Source organism: Tympanuchus pallidicinctus, unplaced genomic scaffold, assembly GCF_026119805.1.
Source record: "Tympanuchus pallidicinctus isolate F22 unplaced genomic scaffold, pur_lepc_1.0 scaffold20, whole genome shotgun sequence".
In the NCBI taxonomy this organism is placed as follows: domain Eukaryota; kingdom Metazoa; phylum Chordata; class Aves; order Galliformes; family Phasianidae; genus Tympanuchus; species Tympanuchus pallidicinctus.
The window spans coordinates 6,048,406-6,072,702 of NW_026294722.1; the positions used below are offsets into that span (position 1 = coordinate 6,048,406).

General features: G+C 50.9%; 1 protein-coding gene across 3 annotated transcripts in view; it reads left to right on the plus strand.

Annotated features, from left to right (window-relative positions):
* The window catches only part of LAMA5 (laminin subunit alpha 5), a 79,051-nt gene that overhangs the window by 43,758 nt on the left and 10,996 nt on the right, over nt 1-24,297 (plus strand). Inside the window, exons 13-51 of one of the 3 annotated variants that reach the window (XM_052683538.1) lie at nt 13-150; nt 550-684; nt 1,665-1,799; nt 3,308-3,445; nt 3,623-3,675; nt 3,897-3,996; nt 4,529-4,581; nt 4,978-5,083; nt 5,741-5,840; nt 6,080-6,236; nt 7,909-8,047; nt 10,855-10,997; nt 11,099-11,205; nt 11,867-12,020; nt 12,714-12,874; nt 13,422-13,530; nt 13,995-14,092; nt 14,611-14,812; nt 15,148-15,274; nt 15,480-15,619; nt 16,274-16,389; nt 16,643-16,854; nt 17,065-17,269; nt 17,481-17,625; nt 18,151-18,291; nt 18,661-18,822; nt 18,943-19,044; nt 19,128-19,211; nt 19,533-19,763; nt 20,299-20,412; nt 20,683-20,810; nt 20,992-21,072; nt 21,514-21,728; nt 22,306-22,406; nt 22,586-22,766; nt 23,039-23,182; nt 23,264-23,415; nt 23,494-23,604; nt 23,934-24,045. In XM_052683538.1, the coding sequence (XP_052539498.1) occupies nt 13-150; nt 550-684; nt 1,665-1,799; nt 3,308-3,445; nt 3,623-3,675; nt 3,897-3,996; nt 4,529-4,581; nt 4,978-5,083; nt 5,741-5,840; nt 6,080-6,236; nt 7,909-8,047; nt 10,855-10,997; nt 11,099-11,205; nt 11,867-12,020; nt 12,714-12,874; nt 13,422-13,530; nt 13,995-14,092; nt 14,611-14,812; nt 15,148-15,274; nt 15,480-15,619; nt 16,274-16,389; nt 16,643-16,854; nt 17,065-17,269; nt 17,481-17,625; nt 18,151-18,291; nt 18,661-18,822; nt 18,943-19,044; nt 19,128-19,211; nt 19,533-19,763; nt 20,299-20,412; nt 20,683-20,810; nt 20,992-21,072; nt 21,514-21,728; nt 22,306-22,406; nt 22,586-22,766; nt 23,039-23,182; nt 23,264-23,415; nt 23,494-23,604; nt 23,934-24,045 (5,232 nt within the window). Of the gene's footprint in view, nt 1-12; nt 151-549; nt 685-1,664; nt 1,800-3,307; nt 3,446-3,622; nt 3,676-3,896; nt 3,997-4,528; nt 4,582-4,977; nt 5,084-5,740; nt 5,841-6,079; nt 6,237-7,908; nt 8,048-8,334; nt 8,465-10,854; nt 10,998-11,098; nt 11,206-11,866; nt 12,021-12,713; nt 12,875-13,421; nt 13,531-13,994; nt 14,093-14,610; nt 14,813-15,147; nt 15,275-15,479; nt 15,620-16,273; nt 16,390-16,642; nt 16,855-17,064; nt 17,270-17,480; nt 17,626-18,150; nt 18,292-18,660; nt 18,823-18,942; nt 19,045-19,127; nt 19,212-19,532; nt 19,764-20,298; nt 20,413-20,682; nt 20,811-20,991; nt 21,073-21,513; nt 21,729-22,305; nt 22,407-22,585; nt 22,767-23,038; nt 23,183-23,263; nt 23,416-23,493; nt 23,605-23,933; nt 24,046-24,297 lie in introns of all 3 variants that reach the window. The other 2 variants (XM_052683539.1, XM_052683540.1) reach the window with 2 other exon arrangements.

Sequence of the window (24,297 nt, forward strand, 5' to 3'; positions counted from 1 at the left end):
TTTGCTTTCCAGCCTGCCAGTGCTCTGGCCCTGGTCAGTACGATGGCACCTGCGACAGTGAGACAGGACAGTGCCTGTGTCGAACAGGATTTGAAGGTCACTCGTGTGATCAGTGCGCCCCTGGCTACTTCAACTACCCCCTGTGCCAGTGTGAGTATCTGTGCTCCCCAGGCCTGGGTGGGTTCCATGAATGGACCGGTGTGCAGCAGATACCCTGAGGTGATCTCTGCCTTGCTTACTACAGATGTTTTACTGGAGAAAAGACGCCCAAAAATGAGCACAAGACAAGGGTGGCACAGAGGCAGTCAGTGTGAGAACAGCAGTTTGCCTTTGCCAGCTGTAGCATAGATGTTACAGCAAAGCCAGCGTCTTCTGGTAGTATTTTGGAGGAAGGCTAGAAAGTGTGTGGGCATTTTGGAGGACATGGAACAATGGGCAGAGATCAAACAGCTTGAATGCTTATGTGGCTGTTCGAGAGCCTCAGAAAATGCCCTGTTGTGCCACAAGCTTTGCTCCTGGAAATCAGAAGGTGTTTTCCCTCTGTTGCAGTGTGTGGCTGCAGTGCTGTTGGGACGCTGCCGGGAGGCTGCGACTCCTCCGGGAGATGTTTCTGCAAGGCTGAGTTCACAGGGCCACGGTGTGAGCAATGCAGCTCTGGGCACCACTCCTACCCCCACTGCTATGGTAAGGACCTGCGGCAGCAGCAAAGGGATGGGAATGGCCTCGAGTCAGGGCACTCTGTCTCCCCAAAGCATCTGTCAGGGGAGCTGTTTGCTCCAACTGAAGGAGAACGAGCTGGGGCCGTGCTGGCAAGGCAGCTGAGGACCACATCTGGTGGTTTCCTTGTGAGGATGTGCAGCTGAATGCGGAACAGAGAAGCCCACCCAGCTCCCTGCTCAAAGTGCATCAGCTATAAAAATTGCTAGAGTGTGCCTCAAGTTTGGGTTATTCACATGGGACATTTAAATGAGCATTAACACTCAGTTCCAGCTGGTCTGTCACGTTCCCCTTTCTTTGGAAATGAAAAAAGCATGCCTTTCTTTGGAGAATGTTGATGCTTCTCAACATCACCCATGTAATTTGCAGTAAGAATTTGGCGGGCTTGTTCTGGAGGTCATGGATCATGCCAAAGCCTGGAGGAGGAGCAATTGTTATTAGTCACACTTCCTCATCACAACTCAGCTGTGACCAAATGTCCCAGCTTACACCTTCTTGTCTCTCTTTAGTTCATGGGTCTACAACCTTTTGGCTTGCCTGGGCTGCACTGGGTGAAGAAATTGCATGAGACCATATATAATACATATAACATAGTTAATGTATATAAGTAGCAATTTTTATATATATATATATATATATATATATTTTAATTAAAATATTAAAAAAGAAGGCAACAAAAACATTAAACTCATGGGTTGGACACATGCTTTTGTGCATTAACTTGCTAAAAGGTGCATTGAATAGGCTGTAAAAACAAATTCACCACCTCTCAGGGTCATTTTCCTGGTATGGCTGTGATCTAGATGAAGGTATTCCCCATGTCTCTGCGGAATTAAGAAATGAACTCTTTTTATATAAATAACTAATCTGTGTGGGAGCGACTGACAGTTGAGAGCTGCAGTGCTTGGCCATGGCTCAGGCGTTTCATCAGAGTCCTGTTCTTCCAGCTTGCTCCTGCGACTCCCGGGGTGCTGTGGACAACAACTGCAGCCCAGCCGGCCAATGTCGATGCCATGTGAATTTTGCAGGGCACACCTGCAACCAGTGTGCCCTGGGCTTCTACGGGTACCCCAGCTGCACACGTGAGTAACCACCCTTGTGAGCGGATCTTAGGGGAGGGAAGGGAATAGCTGTTGTTACTGGCTTAGTAATGGTTTCCCTTTCTGAAATGCAGCTCCAAGGGTTATATATGAATATAACCGGTTCTTGCAGCAGAAATCAATTTTCTTGTGCACAGTTCACCTGGCTATCTCATCTGATAGGCATGCTATGTAGTGAGGAAACATCTCTAAGGAATGCTTCCCCAGAGGCTGTGCAGTTCTGTCACTAACAGCAAGAGCTCGGGTCTGTCTGGTTGGTTGGAAATAAAATTCAGTCTGGATATATGGCCTCTGAAACAGACCTACAGATAATGAATAGGTTCAGACTCCCTCTCTGAAAGATCAGAATTTGGGGTTTCATGTCAGCCCCAGATTCAAGGAGAGAGCTTTCCAGTGACTTCTCTGGGCACTGCATCACTCCTGCTGGTGCCAGGGCTGAGTTCTGGTTACTCTGAATGGCCCTCTCCAGCTCTGGGCAGTGTCCCCATCTCCCTCCTGTTGGCAGCCTGACTGGAAGCCAGATGTATTCTTATGTCTCCCAGCAAGAATTTACTGCTCATTAAAAAAATAATCTGTGATACCATTTCCCTGAAGCTACAAAAGAGCATCGTCACCCTCTTGCACCATACTAAATGTAGATGCCTGAGCTGCAGCCAGCTGGCAGAGCACTCCTTGCAACTGCTGATGCCGGCAATATGCCTTTGAAGAGGCTGAAGGCATGGCTGAAATGGTCTCATAGGAATTCAGTAGTCTTTTTTTTTTTTTTTCTCTTCTAAAGCAGTATCCAGATTGCAGGGGAGTAGAGGAATCATGGCAGGGAAAGAAGAGGAAAACCTGGCTTTTAAAAAATCTGTTGTTTAATTAACAGTGCTTTGCTGTACCATATCCCCCTTGGCATCAGAGCAGGGAAGGGAATTGAGGAGTGCTGGCTGTGCCAGGAGGGCAGGGGCAGCTCCCCAGCAGCTCGCTGACCTTTCATGTGATATGGCAGCAGGATTGCTGTGTGGTTTGCAGGAGGTTGTGCAGGAAGCACAGAGCCATCAGTCTGCCCTCGCCCCCAGCAGAGCCATGGCTGTTCGTGGTCCTGTGCTGGGGACCTGCTGCCCACATGCATCATGGCTGAGTATTGTGCTTTGGAGCCTGGGTGCAAATGAGCTTTTGCAGATCTGTCGTTGCTTGCTGATCGTTTTGGAAGGAGATCACACGTTCCCTTTTCTTTAACCAAAAGTTCTCTCCCCGACACTGAAAAACACATAGATGTACATGAATGGCTCTGATAAAAAATGTGAAAACATTGTTTTCCTTAAAAGATTTATTCTTTTTTTTTTTACTAGATGAAAGAATGAGTACATTTGTTATTTATAACCTGTTTTTGACTACTTCAGTGATGGTGAAGGTCAGGCAGACAAAAGAGGTTGCTGGAGGGAGGCCTTGAATGCAGGAGTCTTTGTGCCCTGCAAGCCCAGCAGTTCCTCTCCCCTCTTTTGCAGCATGCCAGTGCTCCAGGGAGGGCTCTCTGCACAGCACGTGTGACCAGGAGACGGGGCAGTGCAGCTGCCGGCCCAAAGTGACGGGGCTGCGCTGTGACAGCTGCGTGCCGGGCGCCTATGGATTTCCACACTGTGAAGGTAGGAGCTCCTTTCTCCTCCTGGGACAGGGACCCTGGGGTCCTGGACATGGTGTGGTGCTGGTAAATGGGATGTCGTTCCCTAACGGTTATGTCAGTGAAGAAATGACTGCTTTGAGGAGCAATCAGGATGTGAGTTGTCTCTTTATAAATCCCTTCTCGTGCCTCTCTTTTCTAGTGGGCTCCTGTAACCCAGCTGGGTTAGTGACTGCAGATCCCTCGCTGGCCCCAGTGAGTATCATCAGATGAACCTGCCCAACCTCTGCAGGCCATTTCATTCATTTATTTATTTGTTTGTTTGTTTAGCATGATCCCTCTTTTTCTCACTTGGGCCAAATCATTCCTAAAGCGCAGTTCTAGAAGCAGCCATTGCTCACTGTAGGGTAGCAGACACTATGTTCAGCCACTGTTACGTAAATTCTCACCTGCTCTTTTCTCCTCCATTTCTCCAGGGCTCCTGTGCATGTCGAGCATATGTTGAAGGTCCAGCTTGTGACAGATGCAAGCCCTTGTACTGGAACCTGACTCCAGATAACCCTTATGGCTGCACGAGTAAGGAAATGGCAACGCACAACCCCAAAAAGTCCTTTCCACATTGTAATGATACAAGATTCAAACCCAAGCCAGTGGGGGCCACCACTTTTGGATGGAAGGGATACCTTTCCTTCCTTCTTACCATGAGATATGTCAATGTTGGAGGTACCTGGGACACCTCCTGGAGAGGGAAAAGGCTAGAGCCTTTGCTTGGAGTGGAACACAGAGCTCGTGCAATGAGTTCTTGTCCCCCCTCTGAAGACCTTGCACACTTAGACTTTTGTGGCTCAATGTGAAGAAAAGTCAAATGTCTTTGACAGTTGTATCTGTAATAATAACTGTCCAAAATGAAAAGTGAACCCATGTGCAATGCTACCCTCTACTTGACCAGCTCCCAGTTCCTGTTCAATGCTACCCTCTACTTGACCAGCTCCCAGTTCCTGTTATCCCAGGCAGTGTCCTCTGGTATGGTGGGTAATGATTATCCATCAGGCTTCTTCTCAGATGCTGAATGCTGTTCTGAATTTCTTGTTCCTCTTCCCCTCTTCAGGCTGCAAGTGTGAGACCAAGGGCACCATCAGTGGAATTGCAGAGTGTCAGCAGGTGGGTTTGCTTTTCTGTGCCTCCAGGCACATCTGAAACTGTGCTGTCTTGGGTGTGTTTCAGCTCTCCCAACAGCTGCTGGAGACTCCCATCCTGACGCTGTACTCTCAAAGGTCACACCACAATCTGTGCTTGCATGACAACGTAGGATTAAGACCTGTCATAAATTAGGCACCTAAATATTTTTGGGTCTGGCCCAGGATGCCTGGATTTTTGTTTGCCTGAATTTTTGGGCAGTTGCACTTATCTGGCCCTTATCTGGCCCACCCACACACAGGAAGCATGAAACTCACAATGTTCCTCCAGCACCTCTGACTAGAACCCACGTAGCTGAGTAATGGCTCAGCCATGAGGAACAATGAGAGGGAATCAGCTCCCATCCCTGCTCTCTCCTAGGGCAATGGGCAGTGTTTCTGCAAACCGAACACCTGTGGCCAGTTCTGCTCAACGTGCAAAGATGGCTTCTTCAGTATGGAGAACGCAAATTACTTTGGCTGCCAAGGTGAGTTCCCTTCTGACATGTCAGGTGAAGGATGGGGGCACACGGGATGAACCTGGAGCAAGCGTCTGCATACCTCAACTGATTGGTGGCCTTGGAGAGAAGGAGCAGACGTCCCACCTCTTTCTTTTTGGCATACTATGACCTAGAACATGTGCTGGATCTTACTGGGTATCTGGAAACCCAAATTCATGCTTTTACCACTGATTAAGGTCCTTAAGGTTAGGGATGGGAGCCTGGTGGTCGTGTCCTCGCAGCTGTCCCCCTTCCTCCTGTTGGGAGCAGGTGGACCTGGACACGTGGGATTGGCTGCTCTCCATCGTGACCATGGGAAGAGGAGAAGGAGGAGATCTGGCCGCCGTCGGCTGGCCCACACAGTCCCGGAAGGGTTGGGAAGAGGGAACAAGGCCGCTGTGCTGCGGTGCCTGGCTGTGAGGGCTTGCAGACCTTGTTCCTCCCGCAGCCGTTGGATATCTGCAAATAGCTCGGCGCTGAGGTGGAAGAGGAGCTGATCCAAGCGGGGCTGGGGCCAATATGAAAACGGATACAATGGAATAAAAATAGTGGCCCGGCCTCCCCACCCGCTGGGGTGCGCCTTTGATTAGGGACCAGGAGCTCGTTAGCGTGGCGGGAATGTAAACAGGCGCTTCCTGCCCACAGGCTGCCGCTGCGACGTCGGTGGGTCGCTGGGGCCGTCCTGCGAGGAGCGGAGCGGAGCCTGCCGCTGCCGGCACAACACGCGTGGGCCCACCTGCACTCAGTAAGCTGCACCTCTGGGCCCTGCCTCGTGCCCATCCCTTGGTGCTGGTGTGTCCTGCATGGGGACCTGGTCGCCTGGATGGCAGCCACGCGTTGGCTGAGGTGTCCTCCTGCCTGCAGCGAAGGCGTGAAGCGTCTGAAACTAGCGGCTCAAGAGGCGAAAGGGGCTGGGGGGTGAGCTGGGTGAGTCCAGAGCCTTTCCCTGCAGATAAAAGTCACTGTGCTCCTTCTCTTCCCCAGACCCATGCGGGATCATTATTTCCCTGACCTTCACCACCTGAAATTTGAGCTGGAGGAAGGGACCACGCCGGACGGCCGGGCTGTGCGCTTCGGCTACAACCCGCTGGAGTTTGAGGGCTTCAGTTGGCGCGGATATGCACAGATGTCCTCCATCCAGGTACACTGGTCCCAGCCCAGCTCCCCCTGGGGAGGATGCAGCCAGCAGAAAGCTGACGTGTTTTTGGCACACGTCTGTTACTCCAAGCGCCTCTCAGAGCCACGTGGCAGCCAACATAAACAGCACAGTGTATATATAGCCTGTTTGTGGAGATATTTCCTGTAGTTCTGGGGACGGCATAGACTGATGAGGGGAAAGATCCTAAACTGGGAGTCCCCTGACATCCTAATCCGGTTAGACAGAGGTGGTCGCTTGGTGATTGCTTACAGGGATGTCTATAAACACTGTCTCGGGATTTCCTTGCGGCTGTTTCCTCTGACTCTGCTCTTTCTTGCATCTTTCCGCATAACCTTCTCACATTTTTCCAAAAATAAAGCAGATTCTTTGCTTCCATATTCAGCTCAGACCTCAGCTTCGGCTCTTGCTGACAGATGGTTTGCCATAAATATGATTTACACTAACCTGGAATTGTCTAAGCTCCAGAGATTAAGCTGTTTCATCTCTTGACTCTCTTATTTCTCATTGGATTCTTCTTCTGCATGGCACCTGCTGAAGTGTCACCTGTGTGTGTGTTTGGGGATAGAGTGCAGGGCAGTTGTTCTCCTACAGTCTTGTCCCTTTTAAGGTTCCTTATTCTGGTGTGTGTACTTTCAGTTTTCTTTACTTTTTTTCACACTTAAGTGAAATAACAGAGAGGCCAGAGGTGTTGACTCTTTTCCATTGAATTTGTACCTAGGAGCTGGGCAGCAACTACTGTAGGTTCCCTTGAGAAAATTCTAGCCTTTAAAGTTTAAGGATGATGCTCATGCTCAAGCTCTTGGCTTTGTTTTGCATCCAGTGTTGGCACCGAGATAGAAATAGGCCTTGATAGAAGGGCAAACTCATGGCTATCTGCTGGCAGTTCTCTCCTGTAGTTTGCATTCTGAAAGGTCTTTCCAGTTTGCTCTCCTGTGGGTGTATAACTGCAGCTCCCAGGAACACAACCCTCCTTAGGAGTCTCCCCAGGCATGCCCCCTGCTTTCCACCATAAGCAGAAGGGCTATTCAAGCAGGTGTTTAGGCCTCTTCAAAGTGAGTATTACCTAAGGCATCTGTTTAAATTAGGACTTCCCAAGCAGTATCCAGATAGGCAGAGGACTGATGCACGCTCAATGACGCATTTCCTTGGCACCGGTGGTTCTCAGCCTTGCAGTTTCCTGGGGATGAGGAATGAACTCCATTTGCAGTCTTCTCTGTTGGCATCTTATCAGAGATGTGGAAGCACAAGAGCAGTGGCTTCAGCATTTGCTACCTGCTGGCTGGTTATGTCACAAAGCCAAAAAGCATTACGTGCATAAGAAAAGCAAGGATTTCTTAAAACCTCTCCTCTGACTTGGCACGTGTACCAGCCTAGCTGAACAACCCTGCTGTGCCTGAGAACTTTCCAGACGCACTCAGAGGCTTCCCACCCCTTTCCGCTGTCAGCTCGCGTGCTCTGCAGGCAGCCCTGCAGGGGATGTCGTCGTGAGGTGCCTGTGCTGGGGCTGTAGGGCCAGGTGCTTGTCTTCTCCTTGCGCTGTGGCATGTCGCTTTGGGAGCAGTGAGCCAAGCGGCTGCGCTTGGGCTGGTGGCTGTCAGCGGTGGAGGTAATTGAAGGTGTGCTCTGCTTCTCTCCCCTTTCTCTCTCCCACCAGCCCAAGGTAGTGGTGACTCTCAATGTGACCTCCCCCGACCTCTTCCGCCTCGTCTTCCGCTACGTCAGCCGGGGGTCCGCCAGTGTTGAAGGGAGGGTCTCGGTCGTTGAGGAAGGAAAGTTTAATATTTGTGGCAACTGTAAGTGCATTTTTCACTTCTAGACTAACTCAGAGCATTCCACGCTGCGACACTGCTCCTCTGCCCCTTCTCCTGTCTGAGGTGTGACTGTCCCACGTGTGCCCATCCTGAGCGTGCCCATCCCAGGTGGCTGGCCAGTGCTGTGCCATGGGATGGTGGGGAGGGGGAAGAGAGGCAGGCAGGCAGGCAGGTAGGCAGGTGGGTGAGGCTCCCCTGCAGAGCAGGTGAGTGGCCAGGAGCTGGCCTCCCAGTGACGTGTGCCCCATGTGCTTTTTTGCTTTTTGCAGAATAAAATCAGAGTCACTGTAAACGTGAAGGAGGCAGAGCTCTATCTGTTCCATGTCATCCTGAGGTATATTAATTCAGGAGGGGCCACTGTATATGGCAAAATTACAGCTTATCAGCCACGAAGGAGAGGTAAGGATCCCAGACTGCTCTGCTTTCCTGCACCATCGCCACCTCCTCCCCATTCCAGGCAACCTTCTTCATCATCCTTTGCAGAAGACACTTCCATATGGCTTTACCTGTTAGATCTGCCCTTCCAACTCAGAGGCTGATTTGAGCCTATAGCCTCCTTTATTTAACACAGCATTAGAAAGCTGGTCTCCAGTTGTGGAGCTACTCGTTGAGGACTGTTATCAGTCAGACTGTTGGTGGATAAGGCTGTTGTACAACTAGATACAGTCTCTCCAGCAAGGGGCAGAGTCACCGCAGTGCCCCAGGCAGAACTGAGCTGAGTTTCCACAAAACCAGAATCTGCCAAGTGCTGGCAATGGGATCCAAACTTTGGCAGCTGGACATAGTCTTAGCAGCTACTCTGATGTGTGCAAGCTTGTCCTTGCTTTGTGCATCTCCTAAAACAGGCTGCTGGCATCACAGTGTTTGGAAGTCTTTGACTTGAAATTGCGTGTTACACAGGCAGTGCACTCCAGTGATTAGCTTCTTACCAAGACACAAGCTGCTGAAGAGGAAGAAGAGCCACAATAAGGTGGCTGAACAAGCCTAGAGACCTGGGCATCAGTTATTTTGGGAATCAGTGCGAGCAGAATTGTGTGGGTACAGACCTGAAGCCATGCAAGCACCCTAGGGCACAGCTGGCTGATTGATTTTGCCTCTCTGTGAAGTGTACAGCCTCATTATCCTGCTGTACTTGCACAGTACAAGGTTGCTGACATCAGCAAATTAATTTATTTGTATGTGAAGTTCTGTCCTCTTTCTTCAGTTGACATACAAGATGTTTTGCCTTTGATCTGATATACAAAGTTTGAAATGCCAAGATATTCTTTTTCTTTTTTTTTTTTTTTTTTTTTGGAGGGGAAAAATAGCTGGTAATTTTAAGGCCAGCCATATTACACAGCAGAAAGCTGAGAGGAGCATGAATGAAGCTCATGCTTGAGGATCCCACTGAAAGTCAGGAAGTATTTGAACTTTCCTGTCCAGCAGCAGAGCTTATTTGCCCCATGATGTGCTTCTCTCCTTGCTCAGAAGCAGCATTTGATTTTTTATAGTGTTGAAAGGCAAACTGCTGGACTGCTACACCAGCAAAGGGATCCAGGAGAGCAGCTTCCTTCATAGACCATTTGGCCTGAGAAATACTGGGCCACCTTCTGCCTGGGTGGAGTGGGCAAGTGGTAAAAGACAAGCAGCCGGAAAAGAAGATAAAAGGTCATATTTGACCATTTAATCTCTCTGCTTGAAGAAGATGCGCAAGATGTGGCTTGTGAAAAGGGAAGCCTTTTCCAAGCATATGGTCTACTGGCCAGTTCTTCCCTCTCCACCTCCACAACCCATCTGAGTTTGAGTTGTGTAAGCTCTCAAAGGAGTCCTCTCAAAGTTCAGCTTGTCAAGAAATCTGCCCCATGACCTATTCAGGGAAGTCTCTTCATTCCTCACATCCTCACCTTTGCTTCCCATCTGTGAAAGTGAGAGTTTGGCCCCAGCTGAAGCCAGGCTGTTGCAGCTCTAGCACACACGAGGAGAGTGTGACTCATCCCAGCAGCAGCAAAAGCCCTTGCTTTAGTTTCTGACCCTCTGCAATTTGCCTTGATGTCCATGTACAATACCAAGACAGTCAGCGTGTGGCATTCTCCACTTCTTCATGTCATCAGCTCCATATTCAGTGAATCCCCCTTAACCATGTCCTTAAAAACCCTCCTGAAACTGCTGGGCAGGCGGTCTGCTTCTAGGTGCTCTGCTGTTTTTTCATCCAAAGTTAATGAATAGAATGGTTACAGGAATGTGTCAGCTGAGCCAAGGAGCTATTCAGCTGCACTCCTGCAGGTTAAAATCATTATCTAAATCTCAGTCCATGGCAGACAAGGAGGATGGGAGCACAGACTGGGAGTCTGAGAGTTTGCGAGAAGACGGTTAACTTGCCGGTGGACTTGGGATCAGAATATCCCTAAGGAAGAATGTATCTGGACAATTCTTTTTGTCTGTCTCAGAATAAATTCTTCATAAATGAGTTCCTTCTCTAGCAGGAAGAATGCTCTTTGGTATGGAATACTCTGCGCTTTGCAGTCCAGGTATGCAGGGCACACTGTGAGAGCTGTGGATTAGCATTAAGGATTACAGTGATTTTAATATTTTTTTTCCTGTTAAGCTACTGAGTAGATTCAGAGCAGATGTCTCTGTTATGGGTCAACGTGGGATTGTGGGGCATCTTACAGCAGCACCAAGAGAGCAGCAGCCCAGGGCTCCCTGCTGCACTACAGAACTGCTCTTCTGAGCGCAGGCTCTGATTTGCAGCCCCAGACTTTCTATCCCCTCCCCAGTGCCTTCAAAGCCTCTTGTCCCTCCCACTCCAGGTACAGAGCAGAGCAAGCAGATTGTCTTTGCTCCCAGCACCGAGCCAGCCTTTGTCACTGTCCCCCAGAACAGCTTTGGGGAGCCCTTCGTACTCAACCCCAACACCTGGTCTCTGATTGTCGAAGCAGAGGGTGTGCTGCTGGTAAGGACCAGCCCCTGTGTTCCATCTACCACAAGGAGCTTCAGTGGCTCTACACGGACAGATATCCTACATGGAACTCACTTTCCTTTTTCTCTGCCTAGGACTATCTGGTCTTGCTACCCAGCTCATACTATGAAGCTCCAATACTGCAGCTAAAGGTCACGGATCCGTGTACATACCAGCCAGCCCCAGAACAAGCCACCCAGAAGTAAGAATCTCTGTATTTTTGTGCCATGTGGGACTCAGCTCTTGGTCTGGAGTTTAGAAAAATAGTGTACATCTGATGAGAGTCTGGATGCAGTAAAATTGTTTTGTGGAGTGCTTGCCATAGTTGATAAAGTCTGGTGAGCCTGCACTGGCCTAGAAGTCCAATGCACAGGTCGCCTCATCCATGGCACAGTCAATCTGTGTTCTTACAGGCCCTGGAGATCTAACACAGTAAGACCATAGCCCTTTCCTGTGCTGGGATACATTCCCAGTGTCGTATATGTCAGTCAGTAGTGCTGGAAAATGGCTACAAGTTAGTGCTTGCTGGACTATTTAAAAAGAATGGGCAGAGTCTGGTCAGTGCTTAGAGCATCTCAGTGCATCTGCTTGTGCTGCTCAGGACCCCTCTGTCCATGCAGGTAGGGAGGCTGGGTGGGTTCTGGACATCACCTATCTTCTCCACTATAGCAGCACTCCTCAGCATAAAGCACACTCCAAGGGGAGAAGTTTTTTGTTCTGACTGTTCTTGCTGGTCCTGTAACAAATGGTCTTGCACCACAATTACTCGAGATGCTTCTTTGGGCAGGGCAGTCTTCATGTGTGTCCTTGGCTCTTACAATTGTTATATAACAAAAGCTCTATTCAAATTCTTATACTTTTAGTTGCCTCTTGTATAAGTACCTGTCTCTGGATGGCTTCCCTGCTGTGGCAGGGGTGGATGCGGTGTGCAGGCTGGACAACAGGTTACCCAGAGGCTGTCCCATGGAGCAGCTCACCCCTTCCCATCCCTGGATGGCAATGTGCAGTGGCAATGATGTGAGTAGCACTTCTGCTTCATCTCTTGCATGGTGGCAGTCATCTCTGCACTGTCCGGTGCTTTGCATACACTTGGGCAGGTTATCAAAAGGATGTTGCACCCAAGTGCACCTCAGTTGCTCCATCAGTGTTGGGGCTGTGCTTGCATGCCCTGTTCCTCAAGACCAAAAACAATGCCTTGCATACAAACAACTTACAAAGGTTGCATGGTACTTGCATGGTACGTGGTAAGGGCTGTCGCATCCTCTCAGTCCCCTGCAGCCCTGGCTTGTACTCCTAGGGTATTCTCTGAGAGCCTACAGTATGCAGGTAACAGAGGTGAAGACACTCTGCAGGCAGCTGGACACAGGGGTACAAACCTGAGGGTGTAAAGCTGGAACAGATCACCCCAAGCAAACAAGTAGCATGTGCTTCTGAGTATGGCTTGATCTGCCCTGATTCACTCAGCAGCAACTGCTGCACAGGGACAAGGGGGAGATTGATTTGAGGACCAGAGCTGTGAACACCTTTTAATTCATGATCACTTGGAATGCCACAAATGCCATTGTGTGTCTTTTCCCATGAGGGGCACAAACAGCAGTGGGGTGCAAACTCCAGTGTTTGCTGCAGAGGATTTGTAACACAGGCATCACGTGTCCTCGCTATGGGAGGTGGGACAGGACCCCCTCCTCCAGCTGTGTCTCTGTTCTCCAGGTGGAAGTCCAGCTGTCGCTGCCTGTTGCCCAACCTGGAAAATACGTGTTGGTGGTGGAGTATGCCAACCCCAATGCTTTGCATCCTGTGGGTGTTGCCATCAGCTCACCGCACTTAGCCATGCAGCAGGGCACATTCACCTTCTACCCGTGTGTCTACAGGTATGGTGAGCTCTGAGATACTAAGTTCAGTCTTCCTGTGACCTGGCCAGGGCAGACTTCCTTGATTGAGCTTTTTCTGCCTTATGGCATAAGGAAAGCAATGCTGCAATGTTGTATATCTAAGCTGCATGTGTCCAAACTGATTCTAACTGGATGTGGATTTTACTGACTGGCTGACCCTGGGAACTGCGTGGCATCCCTGGCACATTATCGTGCCAGCAGAGTCCTGTAATACCTCTGCCAAGTGGCCTATTGCTCCTATTTGCAACTGGGTACATTGGTAGGGGCCCTGGTTTGGGGAATGGCCTACAGGCAGATTTGTTGGAGCCAGTGGTGAAGGTCAAACTATGCCCCTTACTATAGAAGTGTCTGACTTCAGGCTGCAAACTGTGCAGTGGGAAACAAATGTCTGAGGTGTCCTTGGGAAACTTGCCAGAAAAGGCATCAAAAGATTTACAGGGATTTTGTCTAAATGCCTCTGGGACATATAGCTGGCAAGACAAGAAATGTGTCACGACCCTGCTCAAAATCTATTTTCGTCTCACAGTTTCCTTTGTCGAGGAGTTGCTGTGGATTCCCAGAGCAGATTGGCAACTTTTGAACTTACTTCAGAGGCCACGATTCGGTTCATCGCTGACCTGGCTGACTTCTTCCTGGTGAGGCTCCCTCTCACAAGGTGCTGTTAACAGATTGCAAGGAGAGGTGGGAGCAGTACCTGGCTCTGGTTGGACTGGATGCTAGATCTCCATCCATGTCATGTGCAGTCCGAGGTGGAGAGAGTGTACAGCAGCATGTTTGGAAATAGATCACAGGACTTGGATTTGGGAGAAGATGCTGACAGGAAGCTGCTCTTTGCAGGAGCTGTGCAGCAACATGACAGTACTTCCCACTTTACCTGGAGACATTCATAGTTGCTTAGATGGAGATAGAAGTGGAGCTCCTAAACACCTTAGGAGCTGCTAAACACCAGAGAAGAAGAGGCAGGAAATAGGTGTGGTCTGCTGTATGTTAGCCAGAGTCTGATGAGGGGATGTTTGGTGCTCTGATGGTGGACTCAGAAGCCACTGTAGGCTCCCAGAGGCTGTTGTGTAACTGGGTGTCTCCTTTTCATGTGTGGCAGCACAAAGTGCACCTTGTTCCTGCTGAGCAGTTCACCATGGAGTTCGTCGAGCCGAAGGTGCATTGCATCAGTGTCCATGGCATGTTCTCATCCAATAGGTAAGAGTCTGAAGACTCTCAGGATTTTAGTGTGAATGTGGCTGTAACTCAAAAGAGTTGCTTCCCCATTCCCCTCAGCTTTGAAGCTTCTTAAGTTTTTGATATAGCTAAAAGAAATCGGTGGCATAGGAGACTGAGGTGAAGCACCTTGTCATCCACTAAGCAGGCAGTGCTGGAACAAGGGCTGGAAGCCAGGTGGCTGGCCCTGTCCCTGGGCTCCACACTGCCTCCTGTGGCAGGTATTGAGCAGTCACCATGAATAAGCTTGCTTTCTTGTCCTTGCTTGCATGCAGCAAGAGGTACTTGCTGAGTTCTTGACATGTATGTATAATATATGCACAGAAATAAGCCTTTGCAAGGTTTTTGTCCTTACTGCTAAGCATGTGTCACAGAACTGCAGGTCCCAGTAAGAAGCTCTCCCTCATCAGTCATGCTTCATCATCCGCCATGCCAAGGTTGTGCTTTTCCTGCCAGGATCCCCAAATCCTCTCTTTACATCCCATTGTCTCCTTTTGCAGCAGCTCCTGCATTCCCTCAAGATTCCTCAAGCTTTCCCAGTCAGTTGTTTTGGAGGGGGCCCAGGCTCTGCCTCTTGCCCCTGACGTCCCCCTGGCTCAAGCTGTCCTTGTGGCTCCAGCTGGAGTCCCACTGGAGCCTGCACCTCGGCCTCCTACAGCAATGGACTTCACCACAGAGCTCATCCTCTTGCAGCCACTGCAGGTAGCAGCATCAGCATAGGGTGGGCTGGATTTTTCCTTCTTTCTTCTATAGCTTTACCAATTCAGCAATGAGTAGTTTTGGAATTTAACGAGGACTTTAACCTTGTGCCTGAAGCTGTAATTCCCATGGGTTCCTCTGTCTTACCTCCATTCTACCCTGCTTGGTTCTCTGGGCTTCCAGGAGCAGCTTTGCAGGCAGTGCCATTAAGGGGGAAGAGTGGAGAGCTGGGAGGTGGATTCACCAAAAGTCTGACTGATAGGAGACAGTTGGGTAATTGGGGCAGAAATCACTGATGTGGGGTTTTTTTTTGACTCTGTTCTTGTGTTTGGGGCCAGGCTGCTGTTGTGTTTAACAGCCGGATTCAGAACTTGGGGCGCTACGCTTTTGTTCTGCACTACTACCAACCCAACCATCCCACTTTCCCTGTGGAAGTGTTGATCAACGGTGGGCGAATCTGGCAAGGTGAGATGGGCAAGGTTCCAGGGAAAAGCTGCTGGCAGAAGCCCTCAAAGAGGAGTCCCAGAAAGTTTTCCATGCCAAAAGCTAATAGTGGGTTCTCCAAGGATTGCAAATGTGAAGAAAGACTGACTCATCTCTTTGAAACCAGAACGGGGTGATGAGGATTCCAAGGGAAATGTGGGACCAATAGATTTGTTGTTCTTTTCAGGTCAGACCAATGCTACTTTCTGCCCACATGGCTATGGGTGCCGGAGCCTTGTAGTTGCTGAGGACCAGATTGTCCTGGATGTTACTGACAATGACCTGATGGTGGTTGTTCGAGTGCCAGAAGGCAAACAGCTGTGGCTGGTGAGCATTTCTCTGGGCAGCTCCTGGGGCACGCTGGACCAGGCTCCAGCCTCACGGCTCCAGCAGTGCTGGTCTTTGGGTTCCTTGGGGATTTCTGTGGCTGTGTCACCGTAAGAACATTTCCCATCATCACTCAGTTCTGAACCAGCTTAGAAAGGTGCAGTCTTCAGTATTAGTGTTGTAGAACTGAGAGCAGGACCAGTATGTGACAGTTATCCTTTGCTGTGTGGTTTTGACACCAAAGCAAGGCAGAAACCTTGGGCAGCAGGGCTGCACTGACCAAAATCTGGGTAAATAGCTGAAAGGCAGAACAGGAAAGCAGACATCTTCATGTCTGGGAGTTTAAGATGACATCAGGTGCCTGCTCTGTGTTGAAGCACAGCCAGTGCTCCCCTTTTAGGGTACTCTGCCAGTGCATTTGAGTCACTTCTCATGTGGAGCATTAGAGTAGAGGAAGCCTTATGGATAGACCACACCAGAGAGTCGGCCTCTGCTCTTTCCACTACTCAGGCACCTTTGTGTGTTATATTATGTCCCATGAGGGATGAGCTGATGAGAAATGAAAGGTGTAATTGGACTTTTGAGTGAGCTCCTTTTGGATTGCATCCATCAGCTCAGCTAAAGAGCCTGGCTCATCCATCTTGTCCTTTGCAGGATTACATCCTCGTGGTGCCAGAGGACAGCTACAGCTCTCAGTACCTGCAGGAGGAACCCCTGGACAAGTCCTATGACTTCATCAGCAGCTGCGGCTTTAACAGCTTCTACATCAAGTGAGGCACTTGGCTTTGGATGGGTGCTGTGTTGAATGGGGGCTGCACACTCCTCAGGGAGCAAAAACGTGTTCCCTTTATAGGGATTGTGGGGAGGTCTCTGTTTAATACTTCCTTATGTAGTGACCAAACCTGAGGGGGTTTGGGCATGCTCACCATCGCACCAATTTAGCACACGTTTATATAAGAAATCCTGCTGGATTTTGGGGTGGTGGGGAGGCTGCGTGACGATTCCTCCTGTCTTCCTCTGCAGTCCCAGCACGTCGTCGAGGTTTTGCCGTGACTCCGCCATCTCGCTGTCCCTCTTCTACAACAACGGGGCACAGCCCTGCCAGTGCCACGAGGCGGGGGCGCGGGGCAGCCAGTGCGAGCCCTTTGGTGGGCAGTGTCCCTGCAAGTCCAACGTCATCGGGCGGGAATGCTCCCGCTGCGCCACCGGCTACTGGGGCTTCCCCAACTGCAGGCGTAAGTTGTCCTGTCTCCTGCCCCGCTTTGTGCAGCACTGACTACTTGGCCCCTTTGGGGGCAAAGACAGAGTTGGAAACAGTTGCATTTTCTAGCCTTGAAACAGCTTCAGGAAAGCAGCCCAGCTCTCTGTTGAGATGCTGAGCTCTGCCTTCCTTGGGCTGCATGGCTCTTGCTGTTCCAAACACACCTCCTTTTTGTCTCTTGCAGCCTGTGACTGTGGGACACGTCTCTGCGATGAGGTGACGGGGCAGTGCATCTGCCCTCCTCACACCCTGAAGCCAGAATGTGTTGTCTGTGAGCCCCAGACCTTCGGTTGCCATCCCCTCGTCGGCTGTGAGGACTGCAATTGCTCTCAGCCTGGAGTGCAGGAGCTGACAGAGCTTGGCTGCGATGTGGACAGCGGGCAGTGCAAGTGAGGAAGCCCTGTCCCTGTGCAGGGCACAGCTGGCAGTATCTCTGAATGCTGCTGGGGTGATTGGAAACACTGGAAGGGTGCAGGGAAGAAACACGCGGGATAGAGAATTCTTTGTCAGCACCGTGTGCTTCCAGCATGGATGAAGCTTTGCAAATACAGCAGCATAAAGCATAGGTTTCTAATGCTGCATCTTTTGCATCCCGCCCAGGTGCAAGCCCAATATAATTGGGCGACGGTGTGACCTCTGTGCCCCTGGCTACTACCACTACCCCAGCTGTCGGCGGTGTGACTGCCATCCTGATGGCACTGAAGCAAGCGTGTGCGACCCGGTGACAGGGCAGTGTCACTGCAAGGTCAGTCCTCCAGTGCCTTCATGTGATGCATTTATGCTTGGTTCAAGTCTCCTTGCTCTGGCTGTACAGCTGGTTTAGCCCTGGGGCTGCGGGTGTTTGATTCCTGCTGGGTTGTGCGATTCAGAACACCCTGACAGGCTTCTCCCCATCTTTCCTGGCTGCCAGGACTTACTCACCAGGCTGTCCGTGGGCAGTTAGTCAGCCTGAACTCTGAGCCCTGTTGTCAGAGAATGATGCAGGTGAAGCTGTCAGCCCACTCGCTCCTGCTCCTGTGTGAGCGGAGTAACTCAAACTGCTGTTCAGCTGCCTTCTCCTGCTGCTTTGCAGGGCTTAAAGTGCTTAGTTCAAGAGAATTCAATGTTTGCTGTGTGGTGTGGTGGCAAACTTGTTTGGGAACTGCTTAATTGTCTTTCAGTGTCACATTGATGAGCCTTGTTGGGCTTGATCACTCCTAGAGCCATCTCTGCTCTCTGCTAAGACCCAGCAAGGAGCCTCTGACAATATTGAGCTTTGCATATCTTCCAGGAAAATGTGGAAGGCCCAAGGTGTGACCAGTGCCGCCTGGGGACGTTTTCTTTGGATGCCAGCAACCCCAAGGGGTGCACCAAGTGTTTCTGCTTTGGTGCCACCAATCGCTGCCGCAGTGCTGTGAAGTACCGAGCTGAGGTGAGGGACCAGCAGGACAGCTGAGCTGCTGTCTTGGGTCTTCATTGTACACTTGTCTTACCCTGGTGGAAGAGAAGGTGTGAGGAGTGTTATCCTTGTCCTGCTATGCCCATCTCCCATTTTCAGACCCTTTTCCTGGTCTCTGGAGTCTCATAGGGTAGAAAGTCATGGATGGCATTTGGGAATTATGTCAGGCAAGAGTGCTCAGTTTTCCAATGGCTTCATCAGGATGTGTGTGAGGTTGTGACCCTGTTGGCATCTTTTCAGCCAAACTGAGAATTGCTCTTCTAAGCATCAGCATCCAAATGCCTTCCATAGCTCCTCCAGGGCACAAGGGGAGAAACACGTATGCTTGATCTTCCCCTGCAGTTCATTGACATGAATGGCTGGCTCTTGATGAGCAGTGATCGCCAGGAGGTGCCAACAGCCCTGAGCCTGCGGGAGCAGCTCCTCCGTGCTGATCTCAGGAACCTCCTGGATGCCTATCAGGAGCTCTACTGGGTTGCACCCAGCTCCTACCTTGGGGATCGGGTAAGAGCACAGTGGCAGCTGGACCAGCAGTCTTGCACATCCCTAACCCCACTCTGTGGGGCATGGACAGCTCTGACTCAGGTTGCAGGTAGCAGCTGATGCAACTTGGCTCTTCCTTAGGTTTCCTCCTATGGTGGCCACCTGCGCTACGAGCTTCACTCTGACCCACGGAGGGGTGATGTCTTCATTCCCATGGAGTCCCGTCCAGATGTGATCCTGAAGGTGCAGCCCCAGCAATTCACCAGTGCCTCCTGCTAACGTGTGCAGGATGAGGTGATGACCAATGCCTTCCTTGCTTTTCTCAGGGAAATCAGATGAGCATCATGTTTCTGGAAGGCTCCTACCCTTCCCCGGGGGAGGTACATGAAGGCCGGCTGCAGTTGGTGGAGGTGAGTTAGCATCCTGTATGTACCAAGTGCTCAGATGCTACCAAAAGGAAATGACTGGCTTGTAGGCAGAAGAGAGCATTGCTTTGAGCTCAGTATTTTTTGGATGGTCCTGTGTGGAGCCAGGAGTTGGATTTGATGATCTTTATGGGTCCCTTCCAACTTGGGAAATTGTGTGATTTTTGATGGTGTCTTTTGCACCAGAACTGGCTGTGAAAATCCAAGAACTGCTTTACCTGTGAAAAGGGAGCTGAAGGTTGGACTGGATGCCGTAAAATAAGGGTTTGTTCTTCTTGTCAGTAACAGCAGTTCTTTTCCCTGCAGAGTAACTTCAGGCACACGGAGACACACAACCCTGTATCGAGAGAGGAGCTCATGATGGTGTTGGCAAACCTGGAGCAGCTGCAGATCCGGGCACTCTTCTCCCAGCTCTCCTCCTCTGTGTCCCTGCGTCGTGTGGTCCTGGAGATTGCAACGGATGCAGCTACAGGTGTCCCTGCCAGCAACGTGGAGTTGTGCCTTTGCCCAGCTAACTACCTGGGTGACTCCTGCCAGGTAGGGGCAAAGGAGCTTGCACTGTTCTACTTAGAGAGTGGTTGAACAGCTGCAGACAGACACCCCTCGTGCTTGGTGCAGGTGGCAGTCTGTGGGGTTTGGATCTCTGTGCAGAGCAGTGGTGCTGCACAGTCTGCTTCCAGGCCAACCCCTGAGGGTTTTAGCTTTGATTACAGATTAGACTGTGCCTGAAGAAGGAACAGCATCTCCCAAATTCCCCCACACTGACCTGCTTACAGCTTCCCTCCTGCCAAAGCACAGCACACCTGGGGGATGTGTGCCAGCTGCATCTGGCCTCTTGGTAGGGATGTGCTAGGAAAATTTGTTGAAGACCTAAATCAAGTTCGTGCAGTACCTTGGAGGAGATCCTCTGCCTGGCCAGTTATCTCTTACCAATGAGGAATAGAAGATCTTCCTCGTTGCTTTTAATCTCTTCTCCTTCAATACAGCCCAGTGGGAATTCTGTCATGGAAATTAAATGGGTCTGTTTGCTTTGCCTGAATGTTTTTCACATCTCCTTGTGCTCTCTCCTCAGGAATGCGCTCCAGGTTACTACAGGGACACCAAGGGGTTATTTTTGGGGAAATGCATCCCATGTCATTGCAATGGCCACTCAGACCAGTGCCTGCCAGGATCTGGGATATGCCTTGTAAGTAAACAGTGAGACAGCATGGCCTTTTGGAGCTGTAAAGCTGGAGTTTGGAATCGGTAGTTTGGGATTTAGAAAGCTTTTCACATGCGAACTGTGCCACATGCTTGAATTAGAGCTTTAGCTGCATGTGAGATTTTGGGGGTGTTCCCCACTCCGGGTCAGGTGGAAGATAGTTCTGGGAAAGAAAAGGGAGTGCAGCATCCAGATACCTGGTGGGGGGATTTCCTGCTGGCGGAGCTGAGCTTGCAGCATGACTTGTCCTTGCAGAACTGCCAGCACAACACAGAGGGAGATCACTGTGAGCAGTGCAAGGATGGCTATGTGGGCAGCCACAATGCTGACGGGAGCCTGCAGTGTGTCGGATGTCCGTGTCCTCTTTCCGTTGCCTCCAACAAGTGAGCACCCTAGAATGGGATTGTCCCCACGTCAGGGCACTGGTTTGGCCCTGGGGATGCTCCAGTGCCAGCCTTATCCCTGGACCCACACCTGCTCCCTAGCAGCCCACACCATGGGGTCAGTGCCTTGGCACCACCTCAGGTGATAGCTGCATTTCCCATTCACCCCTTCTCGTTTCAGTTTTGCCATTGGTTGTGTGCACAAGGGCTCCGGCACACAGTGCCTCTGCAAGCCTGGCTACGCTGGACCCAACTGTGAGCGGTAAGGAGGATGGCACCTCTGTTTCTTGGGCCATGGCGCCATGCTAGTCCCATGCAGCCACTGCTGTGGCAGAAGAGATGTCCTCATAGAGACTGCCTAGGAAATAGCTGGCTTTGCCTTGAGTGTGCTCTCCTCGAGCAGGATCTCTTTCCGTCCCTTTTAGATGCACATACTCCATTGCTGTCTCCACTGCTGATTTATTTTGTTAGTGTGGTTGCATTGCTTAGCCATGCTTTGCCTTGACTTGCAGTCTATGATAAAGGCATCTTTCTGGGTGTCATCACAGTGCCAAACACAAAGTGCTTTGAAATCTCAGAGTGTTGTATCAATTACAGTCCTCTTGGATGCCCTCAGTGCTGCAATTGCTCAAGACATAGGGGTGGTGCAGCTCTGGGATCCCCCAGAGCCCTGGCTGTGTTTTAACTCGCTGTGTTTTTCCAGGTGTGCCCCAGGATACTACGGCAATCCCCTGGTGATTGGCAGCTCGTGCCAGCCCTGCGACTGCAGCGGGAACACGGATCCCAACATGCTGTTCAGCAGCTGTGACTCCCTAACAGGCACCTGCACGGGCTGCATGCATCACACAGCCGGTGCACGGTGCGAGGTCTGCGCCCCTGGCTTCTATGGGGATGCAGTGGCAGCCAAGAACTGCACACGTGAGTGGGACCAGCAGCAAGCATGGGGGGAATAAGGACAGACTGACCGGGGACATGTCATGAGTTTTAGCAAGGTTGTATAGCATTCATTGGGCTGTGCATTGCACGGGTGAGTCATGCACTCGGTTGCATGCATGCCAGGACAGGCAGCCTCTGAAGATGATAATAGGAAAGAAAGCATCTCCAAAAACCTGCCCTCCAGCATCACAACTGCAGAGCTTCTGATCCAGCCCTGTTTGCAAGCTGCCAAGCCACACCTGGGTTGGAACGGCCTTGCTCCAAGCAGCTCCTGCAGCAGCGGTGCTGGCACTCCCTGGGAGCGTGGGTGTGCACAGCCCACTGCCAGCACTGCTCCTGTGTGTCTGAGGAACAGCCAAACTGCAGCTCACCAAAGGGGAACTGCCCTGGGCAACCGTGATGGAAATAAATTGCCAGCAGGAGCAAATCCAACCAGAGAAAAGTTCTGTATATGCTGTGATTAAGACAGGGGAGAAATGGGGATTCCAGGAGTAAGGAGGTCTGGCGTGGCTGATGGGTCTTTTGAATTTAACCTGTAACCGTGTGTTTTCCCTGGCAGAGTGCAACTGTTCACCCTGTGGGACTGATTCATGCCATCCACAAACCGGGCAGTGCTTCTGCAAGGCTGGAGTGACGGGGCAGCACTGCGACCACTGCGAGGTGAGGCTGCCTGTGTACCGTGCTGGTGCCTTTGCTTGTCGTGGGTGCTCAGCTGCAGCCTCAGCAGTGATGCAGTACCCTATGGGAAGCTGCAGCAAACCTCATTTCCCTGCATGTATTCAGCATGATAAGGGCAGCTTTGCCCTAAACAGTGCCCACACTGACCCACTTTTCCCTAGGAGGGGTACTACGGCTTCGAGGGATGCTCTGGCTGCCGGAGGTGTGACTGTGATGTTGGTGCCATGGGGAGCAGCTGCCAAGCACAGACAGGCCAATGCCGCTGCCTGCCCGGCGTCAGCGGATTGCACTGCCAGCAGTGTGCTCCGGGCTACTGGGGCTTCAGTGAGAGGGGCTGCAGAAGTGAGTCCAGCTTCCCAGCTGTTGGATCCCTCCTGTGAAGGAGCGGGACATGGTTTTGGTGGCACATGTGTTAGTCAAATCACTAGAGAAGGAAAACAACCAACCCTTGTTTGGGGTCCTGTGCGTGTTGCCGGTTTGCACAGAGAAACCCCCAGCAGTGCATGTAAATGGACAAAGATGCAATTGCACAGCTGGAGTAAAGCCACCCACTCCCTTCCCTTCAGTGTGGCAAAATGATGACGTGGCTGTTTCCTTGTTATTGAACTTGGCAGAGTGTGAGTGCAGAGGGGGCTCTTGTGACCCACGCACTGGGGAGTGCACCTGCTCCAACGGGCTGACAGGGAAGCAATGCGACGTCTGCATGCACAACTATGAGATCCCCGTGGCAAACGGCCCAGACAGCATGAGGTGTGAAGGTGTGTATGCTGCAGTCCTGGGGAAGGAGGTGAGGGAAGCTCTGGCAAAGGGCTCTGCTGACTGTTCCATTCTCTGGGCAGTGTGTGACAGCTGCGTCCTGCTCCTGCTGGAGGATCTGCAGAGCATTGAGATGTCCTTCCCCTCCATCCGGAGCCAGCTGGTCAACCTCAGCGCCAGCTCCATCGCCTGGGCTCGCCTCCATAGTCTCAACAGCACTATGGCAACTGTTGCTGTGCGTGGCAGGTTTGGTGCTGCTTTTTGCCTGTTTGTCCTGGCCTGCTGGCTTGATTTCAGCTCTCTTCTTTTCCAGAACCAACTGCGTGAGTATCACAGAGCCATGAACAAGGTCAGGCAAAGGGCTGATGAGCTGGAGGATGAGAACACGGACCTCACGCAGGATTTGAATGCGCTGCAGCACAGGGTAGGATATTTCTTCATCTTCCCATTGCCAGAGCAAGAGCTCCCCTTTTATCTAAATTGAGGGCTTTGAAGGCTGTGAGAAACCCAGCTCAGTCAGGCTGCGTCTCCTGCTCAACCCAGCACTGGGCTGTGGGTGCAGGCATGTCTTAGATGGCCGAGCTCTGTGAGCTGCATTGCTCCCTTGGAGGACTGTTAAACATGTTAAACATCAAGATACCTGGAAAAATGTCTGTATGTACATATATCCATGTTTTCAACAGCCCGACTGCAGAATGGTCACGTAAAACATGAACTTATGCTTCAGCTAATAGATAGTTCTATGTGTTTTAGATTATGATGACTCACAGAAAAGCAAGCCATTTAGAGCAGCATACAAGGGAGACTTACCAGAGAGGAGAGCAACTTCTGCTAATTATTCAGAGTATTCAGAAAAGCACTGGAGGTGAGTGAAGAGTTACTCTCCTGCTGGGAATGCCATGTTGTCACTTTGCAAACAGCACTGCATTGCTTAGAAAGGGCCATGGAAAAAAAGAAGGGGAAATAAAATTGTGATGGAGATCCACACAGACTTGTGACTGTATAGGTAGACGAGGGGATATTGAACCTCTGAGGAGGTTCCAGTTGTATATTAGGAAGCATTTCTTTTCCAAAAGAGCAGTGATGCAGTGGCACAGCTGCCCAGGGAGGTTGGGGG